The sequence below is a fragment of the Rhinopithecus bieti genome, unplaced genomic scaffold (assembly GCF_001698545.2).
Source record: "Rhinopithecus bieti isolate Rb0 unplaced genomic scaffold, ASM169854v2 scaffold_30476, whole genome shotgun sequence".
NCBI lineage: Eukaryota > Metazoa > Chordata > Mammalia > Primates > Cercopithecidae > Rhinopithecus > Rhinopithecus bieti.
In genome coordinates, this window is record NW_016813200.1 from 101088 (window position 1) to 128093 (window position 27006).

Sequence of the window (27006 nt, forward strand, 5' to 3'; positions counted from 1 at the left end):
AAAAAAAAAAAAGATTGCTAGGTCTCGTAGGGTCTAGATCCAAGAATAAAATTTCCCCATTGGATATTTGGGTGTCAGCCCAGCATTAGCCCTACTTTTGAGTTTAGACCAAGCTGCTGGGCCAATTTTGGCACAGCTTACCAAAAAGAATGTCCTCACTCTCCCTACATCCAACACACCCACTCAGTCGCTCCTGTTTCCCATCTCTCTCAAAATGGAATCTCTGTATTACCAAAGCAGAGCATGTTTTGACCTGCCATAGGGGCCCTGCTGTAGAGCTTCGCAGCGGGCAGAGAATGGAAACAATTGGGTGGCTAACTCAATTCTGGGGAAAAAAGAACTTTGGCAGCTGACAAGAGGCCTAGCCTCTTGGGCTTACATAATCCCTACCATACACACACACACGTACACATGAGTGTACACACACACACACACACACACCCCAAAGGATGCCAGGACAGACAAAGGCATCCAGGGGAAAGGGTCAGATGCCTCCCTTTCCCCACAGGACAAGCACATAACCAAGACTGTGTGCTAATGAGAGGAGGCAGTTACAGGCTCCCCAGGCACAGGAGCCCAGGTCTGTCTTATGCCAAGGGCTAAAACCAAAAAGATGGCAGAGCTCCCAGAATGGGAGCTGGGACAACTGTGGAGCCTGGACACAGACATTGGCTCTGGCTCTTTAAAATAAAAATCCACACGGAAAATAATTTCCCAGGGACCCACCTGCTGCTTAACTATTACTTTACATTCACCAAGGGAAATGTAAAAACTGAGAAAAGGAGTCGTCCTGAAGCGGCGGCCAGAGAAGAGACAAGGGTACGAGCATCGGATCGCCATGCCTTTCTTGGACATCCAGAAAAGGTTCGGCCTTAACATAGATCGATGGTGGACAATCCAGAGTGCTGAACAGCCCTACAAGATTGCTACTCGATGCCATGCTTTTGAAAAAGAATGGATAGAATGTACACATGGAATTGGTGCTATCCGGGCAGAGAAAGAGTGCAAGATAGAATATGATGATTTTGTAGAGTGTTTGCTTCGGCAGAAAACGATGAAACGTGTGGGTACCATCAGGAGGCAGTGGGATAAGCTGATAAAGGAAGGGAAGCACATCCCTCCACCTCACCACATTGGCAAGGAGGAGCCTCGGCCCTGAGCGGAGCAGCTGCTGATGTCTGGAGGCTGATTTTCCCGTTCTCTGTTCTCCACTGGAAAGGTTGTTTACAGAAAACCTCCTTGTCAAAGTGTGTAAAAATAAAGGATTGCTCCATCCTATTTGTTCAAAATAAAAAAAATAAAAAAAAAAATAAAAAAAACTGAGAAAAGGAGGTGAGATTCCAAGTATCACTGTAGACCCCAGCTGAAAAAGGTCACGAAATTGGATACTGGGCATTATCAGCACAAGGTAGCTATGGAGGTCTGAGAGGCCTACACTGGACCTCACAGTAATGTGGTCTGAGATCACTCTAGTATTTGAAAATTAGGTACTGCTTTATGCTTTTCAAATGATTTCACATCCACAATCTACTCAATGTCTCGAAATTCCCAGGAAGCAGCCAGGTCAAGTATTATCCTTAATTGACAGATGAGGAAACTGAGGTGCAAAAGGGTTATTAACTTCCCTGAGGTCGCCTGGAAAATAGGGAAGGAAGGAAAAAGTCCCAAGAAGACTTAGCTCTCTGGCTGAAATGAGCACCTTCATGCACCTAAGGGACTTGACCTCTCCCTGAAACAGGCCTGGGAAGCCAGGCTGCTCTCTCCCCCAGCAAGGAGCTGGGCCAAGGGCATGCAGCCACTAGTCCCAAGTGTGTCCTCAAGCAGTACTTCCGCCATCCTCTCAGACTCCAGTTGCTGACCATCCACCTTGACTCACATTGCCCACCTGCCTCACCCTGCCTCCCAGCTTCTAGAAAGCAAAGTCTCCACCTGAATGTCCAGGGAGGCAGTTAAGCATTGCAGTTACAAGCTAGGACTCTGGAGTCTGTCAAAGCTGTGTTCTAGATTTGACTCTGCTGCTCAGTAGCCCCATGACCTTGGCCAAGGCCCTTAACCTCTCCATCTCCATTTTGGCATCAGTAAAATGAAAGTAAGTCTTCTGTTATAAGATTGTTGTATGATTTTTAAAATTTTTTAAATATAACAAAAACTAGCATGGTACTTCTTTTATGCCATGAACTATGAAAATCACTTTGTAAACAGTTAATTTAAACAATTCTTCATAAGAACTGTATTGTTCCAATTATATCTGTTTTAGAGATGGGACACTGAGGCACAGAAAAGTTAGATAACTTACTCAAGGATACATTCTCATTCGGTGACAGAGCCAGGATTCAAATCCAAGCAGTTTGGCTCTAGAATTTATAGTCTTAGCCAGCACACTCAGCTATCCTCCGCTCACTCGCTCCCTCCCACAGAAGTCTGACTCATAGGAGATGCTCCGTGGGGAGGAGCCACCCTTATGAATGGGAGTAGTCATACTGGTATCAGCAACAGGACCGAGGCAGGACATGCACATGTCCTCACTTGTCCCTCCACATGGTGATTTAGCCCAGTCCCTTCCTATTCAAATGATCCTCATCTTCATAGCATGCTCTGCCTACTGTCTGGTGCCCCAGCCACACATCATACAGTAGCCAAACTTGCCCTGCAACATAGGCCTCCCAACTCCTGAGCCTCTTGTCACTGGTCCGCTTCATCTCTGCAGCCACTGTGGCTACAGACTTCAGATGGAGTGGCCAAGAGACTGTCCCCACCAGCAGTTTCCCTTCTCTAATGGCTGCCGCACCCCTACTCCAAGACTTCTCTACTTCAGGGGGTCACAAAGAGTACTGAACTAGGTGCATATGCCACTGCACCCAAAGCCAGGGGAGGGAAAGAGGAAATAGGTTAAGGAGGAAGTGTGGAAAAAGAAGGAGAGAAAGGGAAGAAGATGTAAGAGAAAGGGGGTGAAGTAAGAAGAAACATAATGGCAAGAATAAGAGAGCTGAATGGGAACCAAGAACTTACCACTTGTCATTTAATAGCAAATCATATTGAAGTACTTATATTATGCACCATGTACTGTGTTAAATACTTTTACACATTGATATGGTTTGGCTATGTCCCCACCCAAATCTTATCTTGAATTGTAGCTCCCATAATTCCCATGTGCTGTGGGAGGGACCCAGTGGGAGATAACTGAATCATGGGGGCATTTTCCTCCATACTGTTCTGGTGGTAGTGAATAGGTCTCATGAGATATGATGGTTTTATAAGGGGTTTCCCCTTTCACTTGGCTCTCATTCTCTCTTGCCTGCCACCATGTAAACCGTGCTTTTCACCTTCTGCCATGATTGTGAGGCCTCCCCAGCCACATGGAACTCTGAGTCCATTAAACCTCTTTTTCTTTATAAGTTACCCAGTCTTGTGTATGTCTTTATCAGCAGCATGAAAACAGACTAATACACATGTATTACCTCATTTAATTATTACAACTTTCCTATGAAGTAGGGACTATAATCATATGCATTTGACAGACAGGAAACTAAGTCACAGAGAAATTAAATAACATCCAAAGAAACAGCAATAGGCACAGGGATGGGGGGAAAGGGCATTCAACAATGGAGGGAAGAGTTTTTGTTTTTGCTTTTAAAGAAATGGGGTCTCCCTATGTCACCCAGGCTGGAGTACAGTGGCCATTCTCATGCACAATCATGGCACACTACAGCCCTGAGCTCCTGGGCACAAGCTACCCTCTTCCCTTAACCTCCCAAGTAGCTGGGACTATAGGCATGCACCATCATGCCCAGCTAAGACAATTCTTTACTGAACACCGAGTCTGGGCTGAGTTCCAGGAACTTTCTCAGGGAGCCTCCCCTGACCCTCTTTTCCCCATTTTACAAGTAATATCTGTGAAATGCCATACTTCCCTAGAAAGAGTTCCACTTGGTTAATTCATTTCTACACACTAGAGAACTCATAACTAGAACTCCACTCTAATGTACATAGCCTGGTTCTTTTTCAACTGGAGGAATCCTGAGGTTATAGACAAAAAGTCCTGCATCAATGCAATTTAAAGTCAAAAGCAATAAAAAATGCTTTAAGCAACACAGGCCATTAACTACCTTCTCACAAGTCAACATCCTTTTCAGAATCAAAAGACCAGAGTGGTGAAGTTCTCCAGGCCTCTAGAGTTTAGACTGCCTGAAACATTAGGTGCATGGACTCTGTTCGTGGCAAGAATCTCAACCTCCTTCCTCCCACTCTGCAACCCTGACAGCTGCACCACTGTTCTCTCCCATGGAGACCACTGATCCCACCACGCCCCTACTTCCCTGTTTACAACAGTCACCTGAGCAGTCCCTTCACCTTCTTCAAGAAAAATTTAATTATCGCTCTCTGAAGACACTGCTATGCTGACAGCTCTCTCAAGTAGTGGGGATTTTCCCTCTCATAAAACCTTACACCACTGGGCCAAGGGAGTGCCTCTCTGTGCCTCACAGATGCTTCTACATTGCTATCTCTTCCAGACCATTATCTCTGCCTCCTTGCTAACCACTCTTCTGATTTGAATCTCATGTCCTGAGACTATGGCACCCACTACTCCTTTCTGTTGCAGTCATTTATGGCCCCCTGCATGTATACCCTCCCCTCCTCAGTCCTTGAAGGTTTTGTGTTACCCCTCCCTCCCTGTGACGCCTTTCCAACATTCCTTCATCAAAATCCCTGCAGTATCAATATTTAGCAACACTCTGGCCTCTCAATGCCTTGCCCTCCATGCTCCTCAAGATCTCCTCTCCATTTTACCTCATACCTTTTTTATATGGTCACACCAGTTATTATTAATAGCTGTGATCTCTCCATAACCTCTGTCATGTACCCTACTCTCCAGCCACCACCTTGTGTCTGGCCAATTCACTCCCTCTAATATTTTCCCACTTCACCAGGACCTACAGTCTCGATCCTACCACCTTTTTACTGTCCCCTCACCAACCTCATGTCCTTATTTCTATGCTCACCAGCGTTGAGTTCAAGGCCCATCACTTCCTTCAGTACATTCCCAACTCTCCTGACACACTCTCTCCTTTTGTCCTACTTACCTCACAAAACCACATTCCTGGCTAAATCCAACTGTCTGACTTCACATCCCTAAACCCATGCAAGCAAACATGTCTGGAGAAAAATATAAAGCCATGCTATTAGCCCTTTACATTCATGACAACAAACTTAGTGCCAGATTTTCATGCTGCTCTACAATCTCACTATATTCCCAAGACCATTCACTCTCCTCTCTCCCAGGCCACAATTTCACAACTTCTCCTGCTTTCCTCAGACCTTCCCCATTCTCCCTCTCAGCTGAGGAAATGGCTTCCTACTTCAGTGGGGTGAGGGGGCATGGAGAACCATTGGAAGATAACAGACACAAGTTCCCACCTCCACATCTCCCTCCTCCCTGCACCCATACCCACAGCTGCTTCTTCCTCTGCTACTATGCAGGAAGCACCTGTGCTGCTGGCTAAGGCTAGTACCATCATTCCTGTACTAGATCCTATCCTTTCTCACCTATTCAAGAATGTCATACCAGCAACTGTCTGTTTTTCTCACTGGATCATTGCTATCGGAAAACAAACATGCTAAAATACCTTTCATCTAAAGAAACATGAGGATCAAAAACGAGATGCTAACCACTTTAAAGCCACACCTAAAGAACACTGATATATACATGTTTAATCCCTAGAATATTTAACTCACTCAGAACAGCCGATTTAGATGATTTAGTATTTTTTCAATACTATAGAAACTTTCCCACTAATTTTAATATCTGTACATTTATGATAATTTTTGTAGATGGCACAACTGAATAAACTTTGTATAGCCTCCATCTTAAAAAAAAAAAAAAGAAAGAAACAAAAGCTCTTGACCTCACTCCCATTTGCGGTAGTAATGGAGCTACCACCTCTATTTCTCTGCTTTCCTTTATACTTTATAGCAAAACTCCTCAAAAGATATCTCTACTCATTGCCATCACTGCCTTTCCTCTGAAGTATTCCTCCATCCAATTCAATCACATTTTCATTCCTACCATTCCACTCAAATTGCTTTTGTTGAGGTTACTAATGACCTCCATGTTTCTAATTCCAGTAGGCAACACAAGGATGGAAGTTAGCCCACATGGCATCTTTATGTGAAATAGGTGCTCCTTCTTCTGCCAAGGCTCAACCCCATGCCAGGGTGTCAGAGAGATTCTGGATACCACTCACTCCATTATGCAATTAACAACCTGCACAACTAGAGATACTAATCGTGGTCTATTTTTAGTTCTCATCTTACTTGGTCTATCAACAGCATTTGATGCAGTTGATTATTCCCTCATCCTGAATAGACATTCTGTGCTGGGATTCTCGCACACCACCCTCTATTCTTTCTTTACCTCAATGGCGTTCCTTCTCAATCTCCTTTGCTGAATTTCCCTTATATCCCTCATCTCTAAATACTACAGTGGCCAAGAACCAATTCCATGTCCCTCTTCCATAGCTACTCTCACTCACTAGGTAATCTTATCCAGGTTCCTGGCTCTAGATACCATCTGTATACTGATGACTCCCAGTCGGTATCTCCAGCCTGGAGTCAGGCTGCTGAGATTGAAATTCTTTCTCCATCATTTATTCTCTATACAACTTTGGGCAAATCATTTAATCTTGCTGAGCCTCAGTTGACTTATTCATAAATGGGAATAATAGTATCTACTTCACCCAGTTGTGGTGAAATAATACCTGTAAAATCCTTGGCCCAGTGCTGGCATATAGTAACTACTCATTAAATGCTGGCTGTTATAATCACTATCCTCCTTTTCAACATCAATCCAGCCAGTAACTAGGAAAGCCAGAATTTCCATCCCAGGCAGTAAGACTTAACGCCAGATCTTTCTAGTTGAAAGCTGGGGTTTCACTTCATCATTCTGCCTCAGCAAGAAGAGATGGTATCACCTGGGCCTGTCCCACAGTCCTAAGTCACACATTAGTATGTTTACCAGATGACTACCAGGGTAACTTTAGCTCCCCACATTAGTCCATTCATTTGGCCTATCTATAGGCCAAGAGTTTCTCACTGGAAACTTCTTTATTTCTCAAAAAAAAAAAAAATTATTTATTTATTTATCAACTCCACTCTCCTGTTCTTACCCAAAACAGTCCTATTCTCACTTTCATCCGGTTGACCAAAAACACCTATTAAGACACGCCTAAGTGATAGGTAATGTGCTTGCCTCTTGCTATGTGGCAATAATGAAGACATCTTGTAGGGTAGGGATCCCGGCCCTACAACAGTTCATAGTCTAGTTGAGGAGGCTAACAGATAAGGAGAGAATATCAGTGCAGGAAAAGATCATGGGAGGCCCTGTAGATCATGTATTGGCTTTGGTTTGAATTTTCTGAGTGAGAGGCATGCATGATATGTAGTTTTGCAGGGCTCCTTTTGGTGGTTGTGTGCAGGGTTTGCTACTTGAGGCAGAGGAACCAGTTAGGGGCTGGTGATAGCAATGTCTAAACAAAGACAGACACAGCGAGAGAAGAGAGGATGGGCAGATTTGAGAGAAGGTAAGGAAGTTGAATTGCCAGGACTAATTAATTGACTGGACAGGGCATTGTGCAGAAGTAAGAGAAGAAAAGAAGTTGAAGATGACTCACAGGCTATGGCTTAGATGGATGGTAGGACGTTGGGGCTTCTCCCTATGTTGGGACCTACAGTCTAGGGTGCAGATTGGAGGAGGTGAGGTACAAGAAAAGAAGCTGGGGCCATGCTGAATTTGTGATGCCAGTGTGACTGCCTTGGAGAGAAGCTCATAAATTGGTGGGTGCGGATCTTAACAGGGCTAGAGAGGATGAGAAGAATTGAAAGTAAGGCAAATGATACACATGCCTAAATGTACGTTATAAAATATGCACACCTAAATGTACATCAGGACACACAAACATGGACATTTAAAAGAATGAAATTTTATTAGAATAGAAATCTAATATTTTCTTCACAGACTCAATGAAACATCTCTTGTACCCCATTTGGTGGACCCCTGGTCCTCAGTAATCTTTTGAGAGGAGACAGATGAAAACTATAACTAAAGGGTAGCATCAATATTGAGAAATAACTGTTAAGAACAGGAGAGATTCTGTATACACTGAAGGAAGGAGCCAGTGGACAGGGAGATGCTGGAGAAGCATAAGGCACAGGAGGCACTAGACAGTGAGAGGACTGGAAGCAGGTGAGAGGGAATAGGACCCAAAGCACAGATGGAAAGATTAGCTTTGGGATCCCAGGAGATGAGGAAGGAAGAGCAGGCTGAAGTGAGAATAACTGCTTGAGGGAGGGCTGCACACTGCAAATTAAGGGAGCTCACGCCATACCTCAGGTGACTTGGCCTTACCAGAAGAGTCCATGGCTAATCATTAGGTGCCAAGTGAGAATAGGCAGTTACAAAGACAGAACTCTGGTCTCAGCTCAGCCCTAGACTACAGACTCTCAAAATAAATCAGGGAATCAAAAAAGATAATCCATCCCTTTAGAGGGAAAAGGATGCAATCGACAGTTACAACTGCCCTTGATAATGTTCCTGCCAATGAAGTTTGGTTTTGGAACACTTTATCTTCATTAACTGACCACAGACTTTAACTGTGGCCTACTGGGGCCACAAACTCCTTAGGACAAAATACCACTTGTAAGAGGAGCCACAAAAGGAATGTCATGACCTAAATGACCACCAATAGGGGACTAGTTAAATAAACCATGATGAATTCATGGTACAGCATACCACATTGCCATTAAAAACAACAAGGTGTCTGTCATTAAGGAAACATTCAAATCTAGAATGTGGGACATTCTACAAAATAACTCCCTAAAATTTCAGTATCATAAATGAAGAAGGGGTACTGTTCTTAGGTTAAAAAATGAAAACCAGTAAAGAGATGGAACAACCAAAAGCAATACTTGAAACTTCACTAGATCCTGATTTTTTTTTAATAGACGTTCTTGGGACAATTAAGGAAACTTAAACGTAAGCTGATTAAATAAGGTAGATGATAAGGTAGATGGTATTATAGAAATGTTGATAATTTTCTTAAGTGTGGTAAGGTATTATAGTTATACGAGAGAATGCCCTTAGTCTTAGGAGCTGCAGGCTGAAGTACTCAGACTAAAGCGTCAAGATGTCTACAACTTTGAAATGATTCAGCAAATTTAGATAGAAAATGAATATGGAGAAATGTTAGATATTGTTGAATCTAGCTGGAGGATATAGAGTCATTGTTCACTATGCTACTTTTCAACTTTTCAATATGTTTGAAAAGTTGTATAGTAAAACTTAGGAATTTTAAATATTTAACTAAATTTAAATGATGTAAGTATGAACTAATATGGCAAAGTATGAACTAATATGGCAAAATCCTAAGATGCAGTACACCAAAGAAGAAAACAAGATAAATTATTTTTTGGAGAACAATTTGTCCAATATCTATGAAAACTTTAAAATGCCCACTCAGTTTGACTTCAGTAATTTTACCTTCTAGGATTGGTACTTAACCAGCAATACTCGCCCACATGCCACCAAAAATTAATTGCCATAAAGATGTTCACTGCACATTATTTAAATATTACAAAAAAATTTGGAAATAAAAAAGCAAACCAATACCACCATCCAGCAGGATGATCCCAAAAAAACACTCTGGAAAGATGTAATTACCGCCAAAGTTTTTTGTTTTGTTTTTGTTTTTTTAAAGGAGGTTACAACCATTTCTAGGGTTAAAATAGAGCACAGTCTATATTGTATAAGGCCATGATCATCTTTTTTAGAAGAAAAAGGAATAAAGGTTTGGGTATGTATTTTGGGGTTGGTATAAATAAATGGATCTAAGAATGCAACCAGTACTATTCCCAAACTGAGAAGGACAGGATGGGGAGAGAGACTGGGGGATAGGAAAGGGAAAGATCCTTGACTTTGGGTTTATAAATACTTGTATATATATATATTATAACAAATGAATGTATTCATTTTATTAATCATTGTACTAAAATTCCTTTTAAAGATGGAAAAAGTTAAAAGATAAGTAACCAAACTGTTAACAGCAATTCTCTCTGCGGGAGTAGGAAGGGTGGGAACCTTTAATGTCATATTCTTTAAATCTCTACAATTACAGGAATCTTTAACCAAGAAGGATGCCATTAAATTATTATGAATGAGTGTAATTGTTCTAGTTTTTAAGAATTCCCCTCCTTTTGGAGGAATATTACAATGGTTAAAAGAAAATAATGTGTAAAGGGGGCCATCCATAGACCAAATCCCTTTTCCCTTTGTATTTTTTCCCTTCGAGAACTACTCCCACTCCACACCTCACCTCCAGTTAAGGACCAGAGCCCCCAGTCCCTGCCAGGCAACATGCTAATTCCGTCTTAATTTTTTCAATCTCTGATGGGAAAAGGGGCCAGGGGGGGTATAATCAAGGTGCGGGGGAGGGCCCAACTGTCTCCTTTTTTTTTTTTTTTTGAGACACAGTCTCCACTCTGTTTTCAGGCTAGAGTACCGTGGGGTGGTGAATCTTTCGGCTTACTGCCACCTCCGCCTCCCTGAGTTCAAGGAGATTTCCTGCCTCAGCCTACCGAGTAGCTGAGACTACAGACTAACAGGCCCACGGTGCTTGACCTTAATTTTTTTTTTTTTTTTTTTTTTTTTTTTTTTTTTTTTTTTTTTTGTATTTTTTAGTAGATATAGAGTTTTGCCATGTTGACCAGACTTGTCTCGAACTCCTGGCCTCAAGTGATCTGCCTGTCTCTGCCTCCCAAAGTGCTGCGATTACAGGCGTGAGCCACTGTGAGTCCAAACCCCATCAGGGCTACTACTGACTTCCTCCTTAGTGCTTAGAGCCCTTGAGAGAGCAGGGGAACAGAGTTGTGGTTATAAGGTGCCTTCCCCTAGCCAGCTCCCTGTCAAATACTTTGAGCCCATGAAAGATGCTGTTTGTTCTGGTGGCACAGCCACTTGTGCAAGCGTATTTCCTGGTTTGAAAAATATAACAGCCCAGACCTGCCTGCCTCTTTCAGGAAAACCCACAGAACTTTACCAAGTGGTAATTTCGAGTCTGTATACCATTAGATACTCTACAAGAGCTCACTTAGCTGTTTCTTTTAACCAAGATGAAAATGAAACCTCCTCACTCTCCTCCTCCTACATCTAACTGACTTAAGGAGCTGCTGCCTATCATCTTATGAAACCACAAAGTACCATTTTTGAATACTTGTTGCTGGTATCAAAAGTCATTTCTGAAAAGGCAGCGAAGGAAGCTCTGGTGTTTGGTCTGCCTAAGAATAATAATAACAGCTCACCTAATAGTGTTCCTAGGGGATATGTCATTACTAAGTCTGTTACATTTTCTTGAGCTTTAATGATAAGGAGGAGGGTGAAGAGAATGATGGTCATAATGAATACTTACTGACTCTTATGGCCTGAATTGTGTCTCTCCCCAAATTCATACATTGAATTCCTCACCCTCAGTACCTCAGAATGTGACTGTATTTGGAGATAGTAAAGGTAATTAAGGTAAAATGAGGTCATATGGGTGGGTCCTAATCCAATATGACCAGTGTCCTCATAAGAAGAGATTACAGGCCGGGGCACGGTGGCTCACGCCTGTAATCCCAGCACTTTGGGAGGCTGAGGCGTGTGGATCACCTGAGGTCAGAAGTTCAAGACCAGGCTGGCCAATATGGTGAAACCCTGTCTCTACTAAAAATACAAAAATTAGCCAGGTGTGGTGGCAGGTGCCTGTAATCTCAGCTACTCGGGAGGCTGAGGCAGGGGAATTGCTTGAATCTGGGAGGTGGAGGTTGCTGTGAGCTGAGATTGTGCCATTGTACTCCAGCCTGGGCGACAGAGCAAGACTCCAACTAAAAAGAAAAAAAAAGAAGAAGAAGAAGAAGAGATTACAACACAGACGGACACAGAGAAAAAAACCCTACAAAGACATTGGGAGAAGATAGCCATTGACCAGTGGAAAAGAGAGACCCTCAGAAGAAACCAACCCTGCCAACACCTTGAGTTTAGAATTCTAGCCTCCAGAACTGTGAGGAAATAAATTTCTGTTTTTTAAGTCACCCAGTCTGTGATATTTGTCATAGCAGCCCTAACAAACCAATACACGGACCAACAATATGCTATGACCAAGGTCTTGTTCTAAGCACTTTACAACTATTAACTTCTTTTATCTTCATAACACCCTTATGTGGTAGCGCCTATGGTTATTCCCCAATTTAAACATGAGAAAACTGAGGCACAGAGGAATTTTTCATGATAGTAAAATATTTGAAATGACCAAAAACCCATCCCAAGAAGACTGAAGAAATACACTGTGGTATATTAACATGATGAAATGTGATGCCACAGTGAAATTGTAACTACAGTTATATTCAGTGGCAGGAATGAACCATACTAATATAATGATGAGTAAAACAAGCAAGTCCCAGAAAACTATCTAAAACATAATACTCTTTTAATGAGGGCCAGAAAAACAACCAAGTAATATCTTATTTAGGAATATATATCTACATGTATATATCTAAATATCCATATCTATATCAATATGAATATAAATATCTTTGTGCATATGAGAGAGATAAAACTCCAAAAAGAGCAAAAGAATAATAACCAAAATTCAGGCCAGCAATTCCTTCAGGGTGGAGAGGGAGATAGAGAGCAGGATTGGGGGAGCAGCGCACAGGTAGACTGAGTTCTCATCAATGTGGCTAATTCTTAGGTTGGGCTCACAGTTGTCATATTATCCATAAAAAAGTAAATGTACAAATAAATAAAATTAAAGCAGGCTATACATGGACGAATGGTACAGCATGAAATGATTCAAGGATTAGAAATATGATTACTCCAATTATGTGTATCCAAGGTCCATTTTAAAAGAAAAAGGGATAGGGTTTCAGTGAAATAATTTGCCTATGGTCTTGGGTTTATTAAGTGTCTCAGCCAGCATTTGAACCCAGGGAACCTGGCTCCTGAACCCATCATCTTAACCATTATTATCTGTCCCATACTTCAGGCTGCTCCCTGACGAAAAAGAAATAGAGTCTACTATGAAAATGGAAGGCCTTACGCTACCTAGCTACCATAATATAGGTACTACCTAGCCATCAAAGTGGACTCAGGGAACTCCGAATTCACAAAATGCAAATTTATTTACCACTTCTTCAAACTGAGACAAAGGTTGAATTTCATACAGAAGAAAGACGTTTTGAGTATACAAGATGGTGTTTCAGGACTTCGAAGTCTAGCCCTGAACACATTATTTGACATTTTACTCAGTAAGGGAAAGTTAGTATTTGTACAGATCTCTCCACAGAACTCAGAGGAAAATCTAATTAAACAGAGAGATGGTTCAAAAGCCTACCGAGGAACCACGGCAGCTGCAAGTCAAAAGAAAATTGGCTTGTATGTGGAGGCCAAACTGTGCCTGTACACTGACTTGCCCAGGCCTAACATTCCTGCTTAGGTAGTGGAACAAGGGGCTCAACGAGACCCCTTTCCACCAATGACAGGACCAACACATCATTTTCCTCTACCCTGGGTTACAGATTCCACCCAGAAAACTTAGGCCATGTAGAGCAGCAGGTATGAGAGGAAAGGTACTAAACTCACAGTCCTTCATCCGCCCAGGGAGTCTGTGTTACCCTCCACCCATATTGTAATGCCTTTAAAAGACTTGAGCATCAGATGATTGATATAAAAGCCAACCCTCCACTAGCACTAGAGCAAAGGCAAGCAGGAAAGCATCTGGATTTGGCTTTCAGGCCAGTCAAAACAGCTCAAGGGCACTCAGCCTAACCCCTCACCCCACCATCTGCCAAGAAGGGAATCTGGTTAATCTACTCCCTGGGGGTCATTGCTTAAAGGCAGCCAGTGGGCCTGGCAGTCATTTGTGAGGCAGGCTTCCCTGGCCTGTTACGTCCAACATCTCCCGTAACAATCCCCATGACCTCTGCTTTAAGTTGGAGCCAGGTTCATAAATACCTAAATCAAGGGAAAGCAAAAGTCACATATCCCCTGAAGGCCACCAGAGATGGATGGGATTTGACCATCTCCTGACCTGAGTACACTCTGGTCACTTCTTTTGACTTCTTTCTTGTCTTCCCTTCTGTTTAACTCTCCAATTCTCTATGTCTTCTCAGGCTCCAAGCCTGCTCCCAGATTTTCCATCAGCACTGAAGGATGGTAAACTTAAACCTGCAGCAGTTCCTGGCTAACCTAACACACAGAGAATGTATAGAATCTTTATTTTCATCACAGAGTTTTAGAGAAAGAAATTTCTTTGGACCAACTGGGATGGGGCCCAGCAACCTGTATTTAAATATATTTCACTAAAAAACAATGTGGATACAGAGGTATTCAACCCATACCTAGAGAAATACTCCAGTAGGGCAGGCTCCAAAATTCTAAGGCGTAGGTGTGAAAACTCAGAATATTTCCATATAGAAATGACAGATAACTCCCAGGAGAATGTATTTTTTTATGATGTGATTGGTGTTCAAAACAACAAAGGAGATAATAATAATAGAAATAATAATAATTATTAGTACATGGCACTTCTCTGCCAGGCATTGTCCTAAATACTTGGTATATAGTAGCTAATTCTTACAACAACTCTCTAAGATAGGTTCTACCATCCACCTTTTACACCTAAGAAAATTGAGACACAAAGAGATTAAGTAACTGACCCAAGGTAACTTACGGAGCCAGGATGAAAATGGGCAGTCTGACTCCAGAGTCCATGTTCTTAATCACCGACTTATACTATCTACATGTGCCCTGAGGCCCTTTATGGTAGAGAGGAGACCCTTGACTTTGAAACTTGATATACAAATGACCCAAACACATGATGGTTTGACCTCCTGCTATTGAGATATTCTTTCTCCTCCACAAGTGTGAGCATGGATCTGGAATATTCTAATTAAATTGCCGTGGGAACTGATCAGCACTGGAATCTGCCTCCATGACCTCCCAGATACTCATTATTTATTGAGCATCTACTATGTGCCAACTATTATAAACAAGATACAAATGGCCTCCGCCTTTATGTACCTTACAGTATCACAACCACATCATTCCAAATGCTAATTTCTAGGGCTTAAAAGGGTTCTGAAATAAAAATATGGTTTAAATCAGTGTTCCAAGGACTTAAGGCCACCACTGCCAATGTTCTGTTAGCTACATGAGAAGCTACATGGGCTTCCTGACATTTCCATCAGCACACATCAGCTAGAACTTAGCACAATACTAGATACATGGTAGGTATTTATCAACTTATTTAGAGAAATTTCAGGAGAGCACTGACAACCAATGAATAGAATTAGAATGTCCTCCTGGTTGCTCCTGAAAGTAAGGACACAGCCATAAAAGGGTTGGAAAACAAGACCCAGATGTTCATTTCTGAGCACATAAAAGGCTAGTTCTTAAACAAATTTACCACTGAAAATATCCAAAAGTCCTGGATAAAATATTTAAAATTTTTTTTCCAATCTATGAACTGTCAAATACACAAGGAATTTTCTAGCCAGAAAAAAAGTGAAAGTGGGAACCCAGAGACATAAGTGGGTTACTGCATCCAATTTTCACCCGAAGTAGATTTGCTAAGCCAGCTGAACTTGAGCTTTGATTTTCATAGCTTCACAGGGCATAAGGAATGGGGACAAAGGTTAAGATATCCCAAAGAGTCTGAAAGGAGATAACTCTCATAAAGCTGGGACCCCAAAAGCTACACTTCAGTGTAAAGGTATACTAGAAATACAAATTACTCCTGCCCCCTAGGACAGTAAGGAAAATCTACTGTCAAATCTTCACATTGGGTTGGAGTAGCAGCGAAAGGAACTAGGTTATCTCCAATAAAAACTTGGAACTGCAAGCCAGCCATCATGTGTATTTGAAAAGTGAAGGTACACTACTTGGGTAATCAAAAAACCTGAGGTCAAGAATTTCATTTAGCATGATTCCAGACTGGCAGCTGTCAGGTGCCTAGCAAGAACAAAGACAGATCCTTTCTAGAGGAAACCAGGAGTCAAAAACTTCCCATAAGTAAAATCCCAAGGAAAATAAGCAACCTACAGTAAAGCAACAACAATAATATTTAAAACAAAGAAAACTTAAATACACAAGGAAACAAGCTAGGAATCCTGAAAACAGAAATTTAAAGACTGCAGATAATAAAATTACTTACAGGCTGTTTTGTATGTTTGAAAAAAATTAAAAATATAATAATTGAAATAAAAACTCAATGGATAGAATTAACTAAAGAGATAAATAATAAACTGGAATATACAGCTGAGGAAATTAGCCAAAGTGCAATACAGTAAGACAAATTAGAAAATATCAAAGAAAGACTAAGAGATAAGAAGACACAGTAAGATGGATGAACATATCTCTAAAATGTGGTCCCAGAGGAAGAGAATGGAACAGAGGCAGAGTTTGAAGTTATAACAGCTGAGAATGTTCTGAAACCTGATGAATGATATATACCCACACACAAGAAGCCCAAAGACTCCCAAACAGAATAAGAAAGAACAGATCAATACTGAAACATACAACAAAATTGCAGAACACCAAACAACAACAAAAAAAACCTCAAAAGTGACCTGAAAAGATGACTTTCAAAGGAGTAAAAAGGCTGACCACTGACTTTTCAAAGCAACAACAGAGGATAAAATACAGTAACATTTTATCTGTATTATGAATGAACCTGCCCTGAAATGTGGCATCCAAGTGACACACAGTAGTCACATCTGTGCCGAGAACTAGGCTCTTTTGTGTGTATGCTGAAATTTTGAAGGAGCAGAGGCTCAAGACCTACCCAAACCCCTTCATTAACAGAGTCCTCGGGGGCTGAGGAGGGCGACCCTATGCAAGGCCTGCAACCTCCAGATAAAAGCAATCTTTTGAAGAGACATTCTCCCTTTGGTCACCAGAGTATTCTTCAAATTAGTTACGGGTCTTAGATTCTAAAGAAAATAAGTACTTTTATTGCTTAGGGGTTATCTGAATTTTACATCCATACCAGTCCGAACTTTTAAGACCATAATGGGTTTTTAGGAACATACGTTTAGTGGACCAAAGGGTAACTTGTGCATGCAGGGCCCATCCCATGCATACCTGGCTGCTTGTATAAGGACCATGAGTGCACCTACCATGCTCTATCATACGCAGGGTCCCTGGTCCTCTTTCAAAGGCAGCTTGCTGATACAGGACACATATTTGTGCTGTGGTTATTTTAGTTCTTAGAAGGAGGTGATGAGAATCCTATCTCTCCTCTGACCAGAGGAGGTGGAGCTCCCCCAATTTTGGCTGGAGTGTGGGGACCCTAGCTCTTCCTCTACCCTTGACTACTTGCTGTTCCTTTCCCCCTCCTACACTGTGGGGAGGAGTTAGTGAAATTAAAACATGTCTATATATCTCAACTAAGGGCCTACTCAGTTAAAGAAAAAAGAATCTTCCTTCACTTCCATCTTTGGAAGCAGGAGTTGAGTTGTGGTTGTGTTGTTTTGTTTTGTTTGAGATGAAGTTTTGCTCTTGTTGCCCAGGCTGGAGTGCAATGGTGCTAATCTCGGCTCACCACAACCTCCGCCTCCCCGGTTCAAGAGATTCTCCTGCCTCAGCCTCCTGGGTAGCTGGGATTACAGGAATGCGCCACCATGCCCGGCTAATTTTTGTATTTTCAGTACAGACGGGGTTTCTCCATGTTGGTCAGGCTGGTCTCGAACTCCCGACCTCAGGTGATCTGCCCACCTCAGTCTCTCAAAGTGCTGGAGCCACCGCACCTGGCTAGGAGTTGAGCCTTTAACCACACTAAAACACCTTGCCAGGATAAGACTCCGGATGGTACTTCCTCAGGACAGCTCTCACCATGCATCTGCCAATAGCACCCCCTGGCCCCTGCTCGATATGGAGAGCTGCCATTCCCTTGCTCAAGACTGGAAACAGAAGGCACCTTTGGCCTAAGTTACAGTTGACCTCTGGCCTAGTTTGGAAACCAAGACACAGTTATGTACAGTGCATGTGGCATAAGGCACAAATGGGAGTTGCTCAATTCTTTCAGCACCACCTAGATGACCTACAAATTGACCTTCTCTTCAATCAGTCATATATTGAACACCCACTCCATGAAGAACCTTATGTTCTTCCCACCAACACACACAGAGAGAGAGAGAGAGAGAGAGAGAGAGAGAGAGAAAGAGAGAGAGGAATGGGTATCTGTTGCAGAGAATCAGCTTCCAATTTCTCAGTGGAGGAGGTAACTTCATCTCAGCCCCCACTAAGTCCGGAACTACCCTTGGTTGTGATATCCCAGCCCTTAGAGAAATTTCTGCAATGACTGAGCTTCTGGACAGAATTCAGCCAGCCTTGAACCTGAGAAGAGATGCCCTGTGAAGTCCTTTTATGGGCAGCACCAAAAATCTGCCAGCAGGTATATTAGTTCTCCTTTCTCTCGCCAGCTGGAAAGGAAAGAACCATTGAAAGTTATACATAACTGAAAAGAAAATCAGNCTAGAAAATAGGTTTATTTTCTAGAAAATCCCTGAGCCCATCCTCAACAACTACATTAGGGTGAGATTTGCTGGTTGCAAAGTCCCATCCACATGTAAGGAATTCTTATTAGAAAAGGTTGAAAAGATAGGAAACACATGTAAAATCTAAACTATAAACTATAAGGGCTAAAAGACAGGACAGAAGCAGTGTCCCAGGAGATTGCTAAAGCCCTCTTCATGGATTCCGATGTTTCCATTGTTTGTGCTCCACTGTGGGCCTTGAGAAAATAGAAGTGGAGAGCAGGCATTGATGTCCCCTTAGAAAAGAATCCTGAAAGGCAGTAGGCTATGGATAAGTCTCTTTCCCAGCCAAAGCAAAGTTCAAACTCTCCAGATCACTGCTAAAGCCAACAGTCTGTAACTGTCCCAGAGCAGGAGCTGCTGTGAGTCAAGAGTTGGGTGTTCCTCCTGCTTTGAGACTTACTGTCTTCTGTGGCAGGGAGAGATGTGCTCTGGATCAGCAGGAGAGGGGAGGCAGGATTCCCCTGTTCTTCTGTCAGCCCTATCTGTCCCCAGAGGGCAGCTAAAGGATGACTCCCAGAGGGCAACCTGTGAGCCAGGCCAGCAGCAGAGAGGAACCAGGCAGCTTCTGGAAGATTCATTCTCATCTCCTCTCCATCCACTAACCAAATAGCCATTTCTAAGTTATTGCCATCTTAGAAAAACACACTCATGGTCTAGATGAGCATGTTCAGCTTCACTGGAAGCCCCTCGCCCTGCCATTTGAGCCAACATAATTTACAATTCCCAGAAATGCGTGAGAAGCAGTGTATGCGCTTCTGCTGCCAAGCCTGGCCGGTTTTGCAGATTTTCATTTAGCAGGTGTCTGTTGCTAAATCAGTAGCAGCTGCTAATTGCTTTTCCTCTCTCAAACCCTCAGACAGAATGAAACATCTGGTGTTCTCTCACTTCGGGTTAAAATCAGATACCTTATCACATCTCCTTTGGGTTCCATTTTTATTAAAAGCTTTCAGCTGATGCCTGGAACTGGCAGCAGAGAGCAAGGCCATTCCTGAGCAAGGGGAATGTTTCTAACACGATGGAGCCCGCCTCATGCCTCCAGACTCTATGCACAGAAACAGAGTCACTCAGACCATTCCCTACAACGTGGGGCTTTAGGCCCATGAGCCCAGGGAATCTGAGACTTCATCTCCTGAGCCAGGACTCTGCAGGCCCCCAGCCCTTGAATTGCAGTGCCCCTTCTTGCCCAGAATACTTTCTAGTATTTGCAACCCCCACCTGAGCCAGTTCTCCTCTCTCCTCCAGGGGAATCGCAGGGGGAACAAACTACATACAGTGGAAGAAAATTACCAGGACACCATCATCTCCAGCTCCACTTCCCAATTTACACTAGTGCTCTCTTTTCAGCCACTTTGGAAGTTTTTTTGTTTCGCTTTTGTTGTTATTCCTCCCGCAACAATCATTTCGCTGGGCTCCAAATCTGCCTCTTGATTCTAAGTCAAAGCTATACTCAAAAGCACCTTAAGAGCAACTCAAATATTTCCTACTATTATTAATAAATAATCTTAGCTAACCTTTATTGAGCACTTACTACTTTGTATCAGACATTGTGGTAAGTACTTTACATGCATCACCTTATTAAAGATTCAGGAATTGTTACGACCGTCCTCATTTTACAACATAAAACAGGCTCTGAGACAGGCTATTGACGCTGTAGAAGAAAGACTGGAACAGTGATTTGGCTAGATTAAAAGCCTGTGCTCTGCTGACTAGGTGTCTTTGATGATATTAAGGAATTATTGCTAGTTATTGTAGGTATGATAATGGTATTGTAACATTTATTTTTTTTTTTTTACTGTGTCCTTACATTTTAGAGATGCAAAATGAAATATTTACAGTTAAAATTACATGAGATTTTCTTCCAAATAATCCAGGGATAGGTGTTTGTGCTGGGGGTGGAGTGGATTTGCGGTGGAGTGAGGTGTATTGTTTAAAAAAAAAAAAAAAAAAAAAGATGGGCTATGTGGTGATAATCATTGAAATTGGGTCACAGATGCATTAGGGAACATTTTTTCTACTTTTGTGTATATTTTCAATTTTCTACAATATAAAATTATACACATACACTCCTGTTTTTATCCACTACATCATAGGACCTCCTAGCTTACACAGTTTTTCCACCCCAAACTTCTCTCCTGTGTTAGCTCCTCTGGCCTGATCCTACCACCAAAGCTTCCTCAACTGGCACCCATGCAGTGCTGGGACCCAGAATGATCACTCTTCCCTTGGACTTTCTAAAGAAACCCTCAGTTTGCCCTAAAGTCTCAGTTCACTCCACTCAAGGTCCTAGGCGTGTGGGACCTAAGGGGAGGTTGGCAGGCCACCTGTTGAGGTAAGAGATGGGCCTCAGAGGGAGCTCTGCCTACCTCCCAATTCTTTTAATGCAATGGAAAACTGCATTCATCTTGCCAGTAGGCACCCAACAAAGGATTATTTCACTGAATCCTCTTAATAACCATGATGTACCTCTCTCCCTCCCTGCTTCCCTCTTTCTCTCCAGCCTGCCTGCCTGCCTGCCTGCCTTCCTTCCTTCCATTTCTTATTACAGGGTCTCACTCTGTCACCCACACTGGAGTGTATAGCATGATCATGGCTCATGGTAACCTTGAACTGTTAGGCTCAAATGATCCTCCTGTCTCAGGCTCCCAAGTAGGTGAGACTACAGACACATACCACCACGCCTGGCTAATTAAAAAAAAAAAAAATTTTTTTTGGTAGAGACCAGTCTCACTATGTTGGCCAGTCTGATCTCAAACTCCTGGGCTCAAGTGACCCTCCCACATCAGCCTTATGACTAGCTGGGACTACAGGCACATGCCACCATGCCTGGCTAATTATTTTATTTTTTGTACAGACAGGATCTCACTTTGGTCTCAACACTTTGGCTCAAGTGATCCTTCCTCCTGAGCCTCCCAAAGTGTTGCAGTTACAGGCATGAACCACCAGGCCCAGCCAGTTGATGGAGGTAATATTTCTGTTTTACAGATGAGGGTCTGAGCAAAGTTCAGTTGCTTAAATAACCCTGAAGTCTCTTGCTCAGAGTGTCCATTAACCAAAGGCATCTCATTCAGTACTTATGCAACAGGGGAGGTGGAAAGAGCACTGATGTGGAAGTCAGAAGACCTGAGTGCTGATCCAAGATCTGCCACTCACTGGCTATGTGGCCTTAGGCTAGTCAATTCCCCTGGACCTTATCATCTGAACACTATATTGCTCATTTTGCTTTCTGTCAACTTTGCTTTCCAGCCCTTTTCAACTTTCACACACACACACTAATCCCCAGAAGATCTTGTTACAAAGCACACTCAGTTTCAAAGCTTTCTACAAAGCTACAGCAATCAAGACAGTGTGGTGCTGGCATATGGATAGACATATAGAGAAATGAGACAGAACTGAGGGTCTAAAATAAACCTTCACATTTATTTTCATTGATTTTAAAAGGATACCAAGATATTTCAATTGGGATGGATAGAAGAGTCTTTTCAACAAATGGTGCTGGGACAACTGGATATCCACATGAAAAAAAATGAATTTGGACCCCTTCCTCACACTACACGTAAAGATTTACTCAAAATGGATCACAGACCTAAATGTAAGAGCCAACACTATGCAATTCTTAGAAGAAAACAGTCACACATCTTCATGATCTTGGACTAGGCAACAGTTCCTTAGATATGATACCAAAAGCACAAGCAGCCAAATCAAAAATAGAGAAATGAGACTTTATCAAAATTAAAATATTTTGTGCCTCAAAGGATACAATCAAGCAAATGCAATGATAACCCACAGAATGGGAGAAAAATACTTCAAATTATATATCAGATAAGGGTCTAATATCCAGAAAGAACACTTATAACTGAACAATGAAAACAACCCAATTAAAACTTGGGAAAGGATCTGAAAAGATACTTCTCCAAAAGACACATAAATAGCTAATAAGTACATGAAAAGTGTTCAACATCATTAGTTATCAGAGAAATACCATTCAAAATCTGAAATCTGAAATGTTCCTGAATACAAAACTTTTGAGTACTGAAGTGATGCTCAAAAGAATGCTCATTCAAGCACTTCAGATTTTCAGACTAGGGATGCTCAACTGGTAAGTATAAAGTACAGCATTCCAACATCTGAAACACTTCTAGTTGTAAGCATTTTGGATAACGGATACTCAGCCTCTACCACATCATACCCTCTAAAATGGCTATAATAAAAAAGACACAATAACAAGTGGTAGTGAGGATGCTGAGAACCTGGAATGCTAATTGCTCATGGACATATAAAATGGTATAGCCACTTTGGAAAATAGTCTGGCAGTTACTCTAAAGGTTAAACACTGAGTTATCATTTGACCCAGCAATTCTACTTCTAGGTACATACTCCAAAGCAGACATTCAAACAGATAGCTTTATACAAATGTTCATAGAAGCATATTCACAATAGCCAAAAGGTAGAACCAACCCAAATGTACACTAACTGACAAATGGATAAACAAAATGTGATATATAATACACACGAATATTATTCAGCCAGAAAAAGGAATGAAGTACTGATACACGCAACAACATGGATGAACCCTGAAAACACTGTGCTGAGTGAAATAAGCCAGTTACAAAATGCCATATTGTATGGTTACATTTACATGAAACGTCCAGAATAGGCAAATCCATAGAGACGGAAAGTAGATTAGTGGTTTCCTGGGTCTGGAACAAGGAGAGAAGGAATAGGGATGATGCTAATGTTTACGCAGTTTCTTTTTGGGGTGATGCAAGTGTTCTAAAATTAGACGGTGGTGCTAGTTGAACAACTCTGTGAATATATTAAAACCACTGAATTGTATATTTTAAAAGGATAAACTTTTCATTTGTAAATGATATCTCAATTAAACCCCTTCCCAAAAGTTGTGACTTAAGTCAAAGAGAGAACAAGGCAAGTGCTCATTTGTGTAATGCTTTTAACTTTCCAAAGCTCTTTGTTATCTTTCCACTGTTATCTTTTGTTATCTCTGTTACTTTTTCTTTATAACTTATCTGAAAGGTAGAGAGGGCAAATTACAAATCCCATTTGAAAAATGGGGAAACTGATGTTTAATATGGTGAAATTAAATCCTTCAAAGCCCCACGTTCCAGCCAGCGGCAGGGCAGAACGAGAACAAAGTGTACAGCAGAGCTGCCCTGGTTGCACACATTGGAATTGCCTGGAGTGCTTTTACAAAATGAGTATGTGCAGAAAGATAAGTACCACATGTTCTCACTTATATGCGAGAGCTAACAAAGTTAATGTCATAGAAGGGGAGAGTAGAATGGTGGTTACTAGAGGCTGGGGAGGGTGGAGATACGGAGGTTGGTTAACAGATACAAAACTATAGCTAGATCGAAGGAATAAGGTATAATGTCCTATAGCCATGTAGGGTGGCTATAGTTAACAATAATATATTGTATATTTTCCAATAGCTAGGAGAGGATTTGAATGTTCCCAACACAAAGAAATGATAAACGCTTGAGGTGACAGATATGCTAACAAGACTGATTTGATCTTCGCACACTGTCTGTATCTAAATATCACAATGTACCTCCAAAATATGTGCAATTATTAGGTGCCAAAAATAAAATAATGTGTAATTTTAAAATAAGTGTGTTTTGAAAGTGGCTCTGGGGATACTAATTGTGCAGCCAGCGTTGAGAACCACTGATCCAGAGACTAAGGAGTGAAAGCACTCACTAGATAAGGCTTCTATTGCATAAAGAAACACTGCTTGAAGCAGTGGCTCAAGGTGTAGAGAGAAGACATTGGGGAAGACTGCCAGAGGCTGTTCCTTCTAATGTGATTTTAGGAAGACAGGGCCAAGGCAAACAAGGGCCAAGGCAAACTAGTAAGCTCTGGAGGCAAACAGGCTGCTGCCTGGCACTCACTGCTGCCACTCCCTAAATGGGCTGAAGGGCTTGGGCCTACTGACAAACCTAAAAGGCCTGGACATTTTATTTGAAAACCCAAAAAGGAGTGGGCCCAATTCACCTGTCAGGAGGGAGAAAAGCAGATTGGCCAGTTCCCTAATCAAACAGGCTGTCAATGAAACAAATGTGAAAAACAAAGGCAGTGTTAGCCAATGTGGATAGGAAAGCCTGCCTGGGAATTTTAATCTCGCTCAGCAAGGCTAATGCAGAAACAAAGCCCCCTTCACATTACCAGCACTGAAAAGCTCAGGGAGCTGGGGCCAAAGCTCTGAAGACTAACATCAACAAGGGCATATACCTCCTCAGTGTTTAGGATAATATTAGTAATAGTAATAAAAACAACAGCATCTAACACTTATTGGTCACTTCCTATGTGCCAGGCACTGGGCTAAGTGCTTACCACACATCATCTCCATTCAACCAAGCACCATTGCACAGATAAGAAAATGAGGTCAGCAAGGTTAGGTATCTTACTCAAGGTCACACAGCTACAGGTAGAAGAGCCAGCCATAAAACTAAAGACCAGCTGGTTCCAGGATTGGTACTTCTGACCACTACACTATAAACTCTTAACATCTATGCAGAGACAAAGAGATTTCCAGAATATGTAACAAACAATGTTAACAGTTGTTACTGCTCAATGATTTGTTTTATTCTATTTTTCCCTCCCCTACCCTCCCTTCCTTCCTTTCTTGAAGAAATAGCGTCTCGCTATGTTGCCCAGGCTTGTTTCAAACTCCTGTGCTTAAGTTATCCTCCTACCTCGCCCTCCCAAAGTGCTGGGATTACAGCTGGGAGCCACTGTACCTGGCCTCTATTTTTTTCTATTTTGAACATATATTACTTGTAAAGAAATGATACATAAGTGTATAAAGACAAAAGGCACAAAGCCTTCTCCTTTTGTTTTCGATGTCCAGAAAATAATCACCTTTGCATTGGTGATGATTATTTTAAATTTATACTTTTCTATATTTCACAAATTTTCAACAGTAAATACGTATCTTGTTGTAATCAAGAAAATGGCATTATTTTAGGTGGTGAAAAAATAATTCTCCTGGAAAAAAATATTATCTACCACCCCTCTGTCTTCGCACCCAAGATCCCAGGACATATGTGAGAGGGATCCCCAGAATTTCCCTAAGCAACACAGAAGTTCAGGTTGGCTGATGAATTCATTTATTCTATCTGTAGATACCTACCATGTGCTAAGTATCAGGCTATGTGGGGGTCAGCGACAAAACAAAAAACACTTGTCCTCAGTTCCAATGGGGCTTTCTACAAGTCAATTCACAATGAATCAAATGTTGCCATTTTTGAACTTTGAAGTATTTATTATTGATCTCCATCCATGCTCTACAATCTACTGCTTGGTTCATTAGATTTTGACTTCATTACAGATTTTACCTCATAAAGTGAGGTGGTACTTTGGCAAAGGTAGGAAAGGACACCAGCCACATGTGCGTGTACTGAAATGATGTGTACTCGAACATTTGGAATTTGGTGTCCAGGCATAATCCACTTGCACATGCACTCTGTGGAAACTATGGTCTTCAGAACTCGGGAAGAATGAGAATGGCAAAGCAGAAAACAGTCCTGGATTTGAAGTAAACAAATGGGAATTCTAAGTCTGTACTTCAGCTTACCATTATCTAACAGTGGACCCTGGAACAAACCTCTCTGTGTCTAATTTTTGTGTAACATGAGGGGTTTGAAGTAGTTCAGTGGTCCTCAATATTTTTATCCTATTAAACTGCTCACTTGAAAGAAAAAAAGATATTGTCCTTACCCACAGAGAAGAGGCGGAATATATGAATATATAGTCCAACCAAACTATGGATGAAATGAGTTATGTCCATGCCTGAAGAGATTACTGATTATCTAGTGTTTAAGTTAAACAAAGAAATATACTGGGCCAGGCGTGGTGGCTCACGCCTATAATCACAGCACTTTGGGAGACCAAGGCAGGTGGATCATTTCAGGTCAGGAGTTCAAGACCAGCTTGGCCAACATGGTAAGACCCCGCCTCTGATAAAATACAAAATTACCCGGGCATGGTGGCGCATGCCTGTGATCCCAGCTACTTGGGAGGCTGAGGCAGGAGAATTGCTTGAACCTGACAGGTAAAGGTTGCAGTGAGCCGAGATCACACCACTGCACTCCAGCCTGGGTGGCAGAATGAGACTTCAAAAAAAAAAAAAAAAAGAGAGAAAGAAATACACTGGAGTAGTATTTATAGTAGAATTCCACGTGTGTAAGAAGCTGGAACCCAAATAAACCAACAATCCTAGAAATATGAAAATCTTTATCTGCATGTACAAGCAAAGGATAAGTGTAAAAAGATACTTTTAACACAATTTACCCTTGAGGCAACAGGACTGAAAGCTGGTAAAATGATTAGCTTTTTCTTTATAGTCCTCTAAGTTACTTTTCAATG

At 41.8% G+C, this 27006-nt stretch overlaps 2 protein-coding genes across 4 annotated transcripts in view; one reads left to right on the forward strand and one right to left on the reverse strand.

Annotated features, from left to right (window-relative positions):
• Positions 1-27006, reverse strand: part of TMEM164 (transmembrane protein 164) — a 194305-nt gene that overhangs the window by 39248 nt on the left and 128051 nt on the right. The window lies entirely within an intron of this gene.
• LOC108512485 (NADH dehydrogenase [ubiquinone] iron-sulfur protein 5-like) lies at positions 788-1285 on the forward strand. Its single transcript, XM_017847761.1, has one exon. It carries the CDS (start codon positions 839-841, stop codon positions 1157-1159), a length of 321 nt encoding a protein of 106 aa, XP_017703250.1. The 5' UTR covers positions 788-838; the 3' UTR covers positions 1160-1285.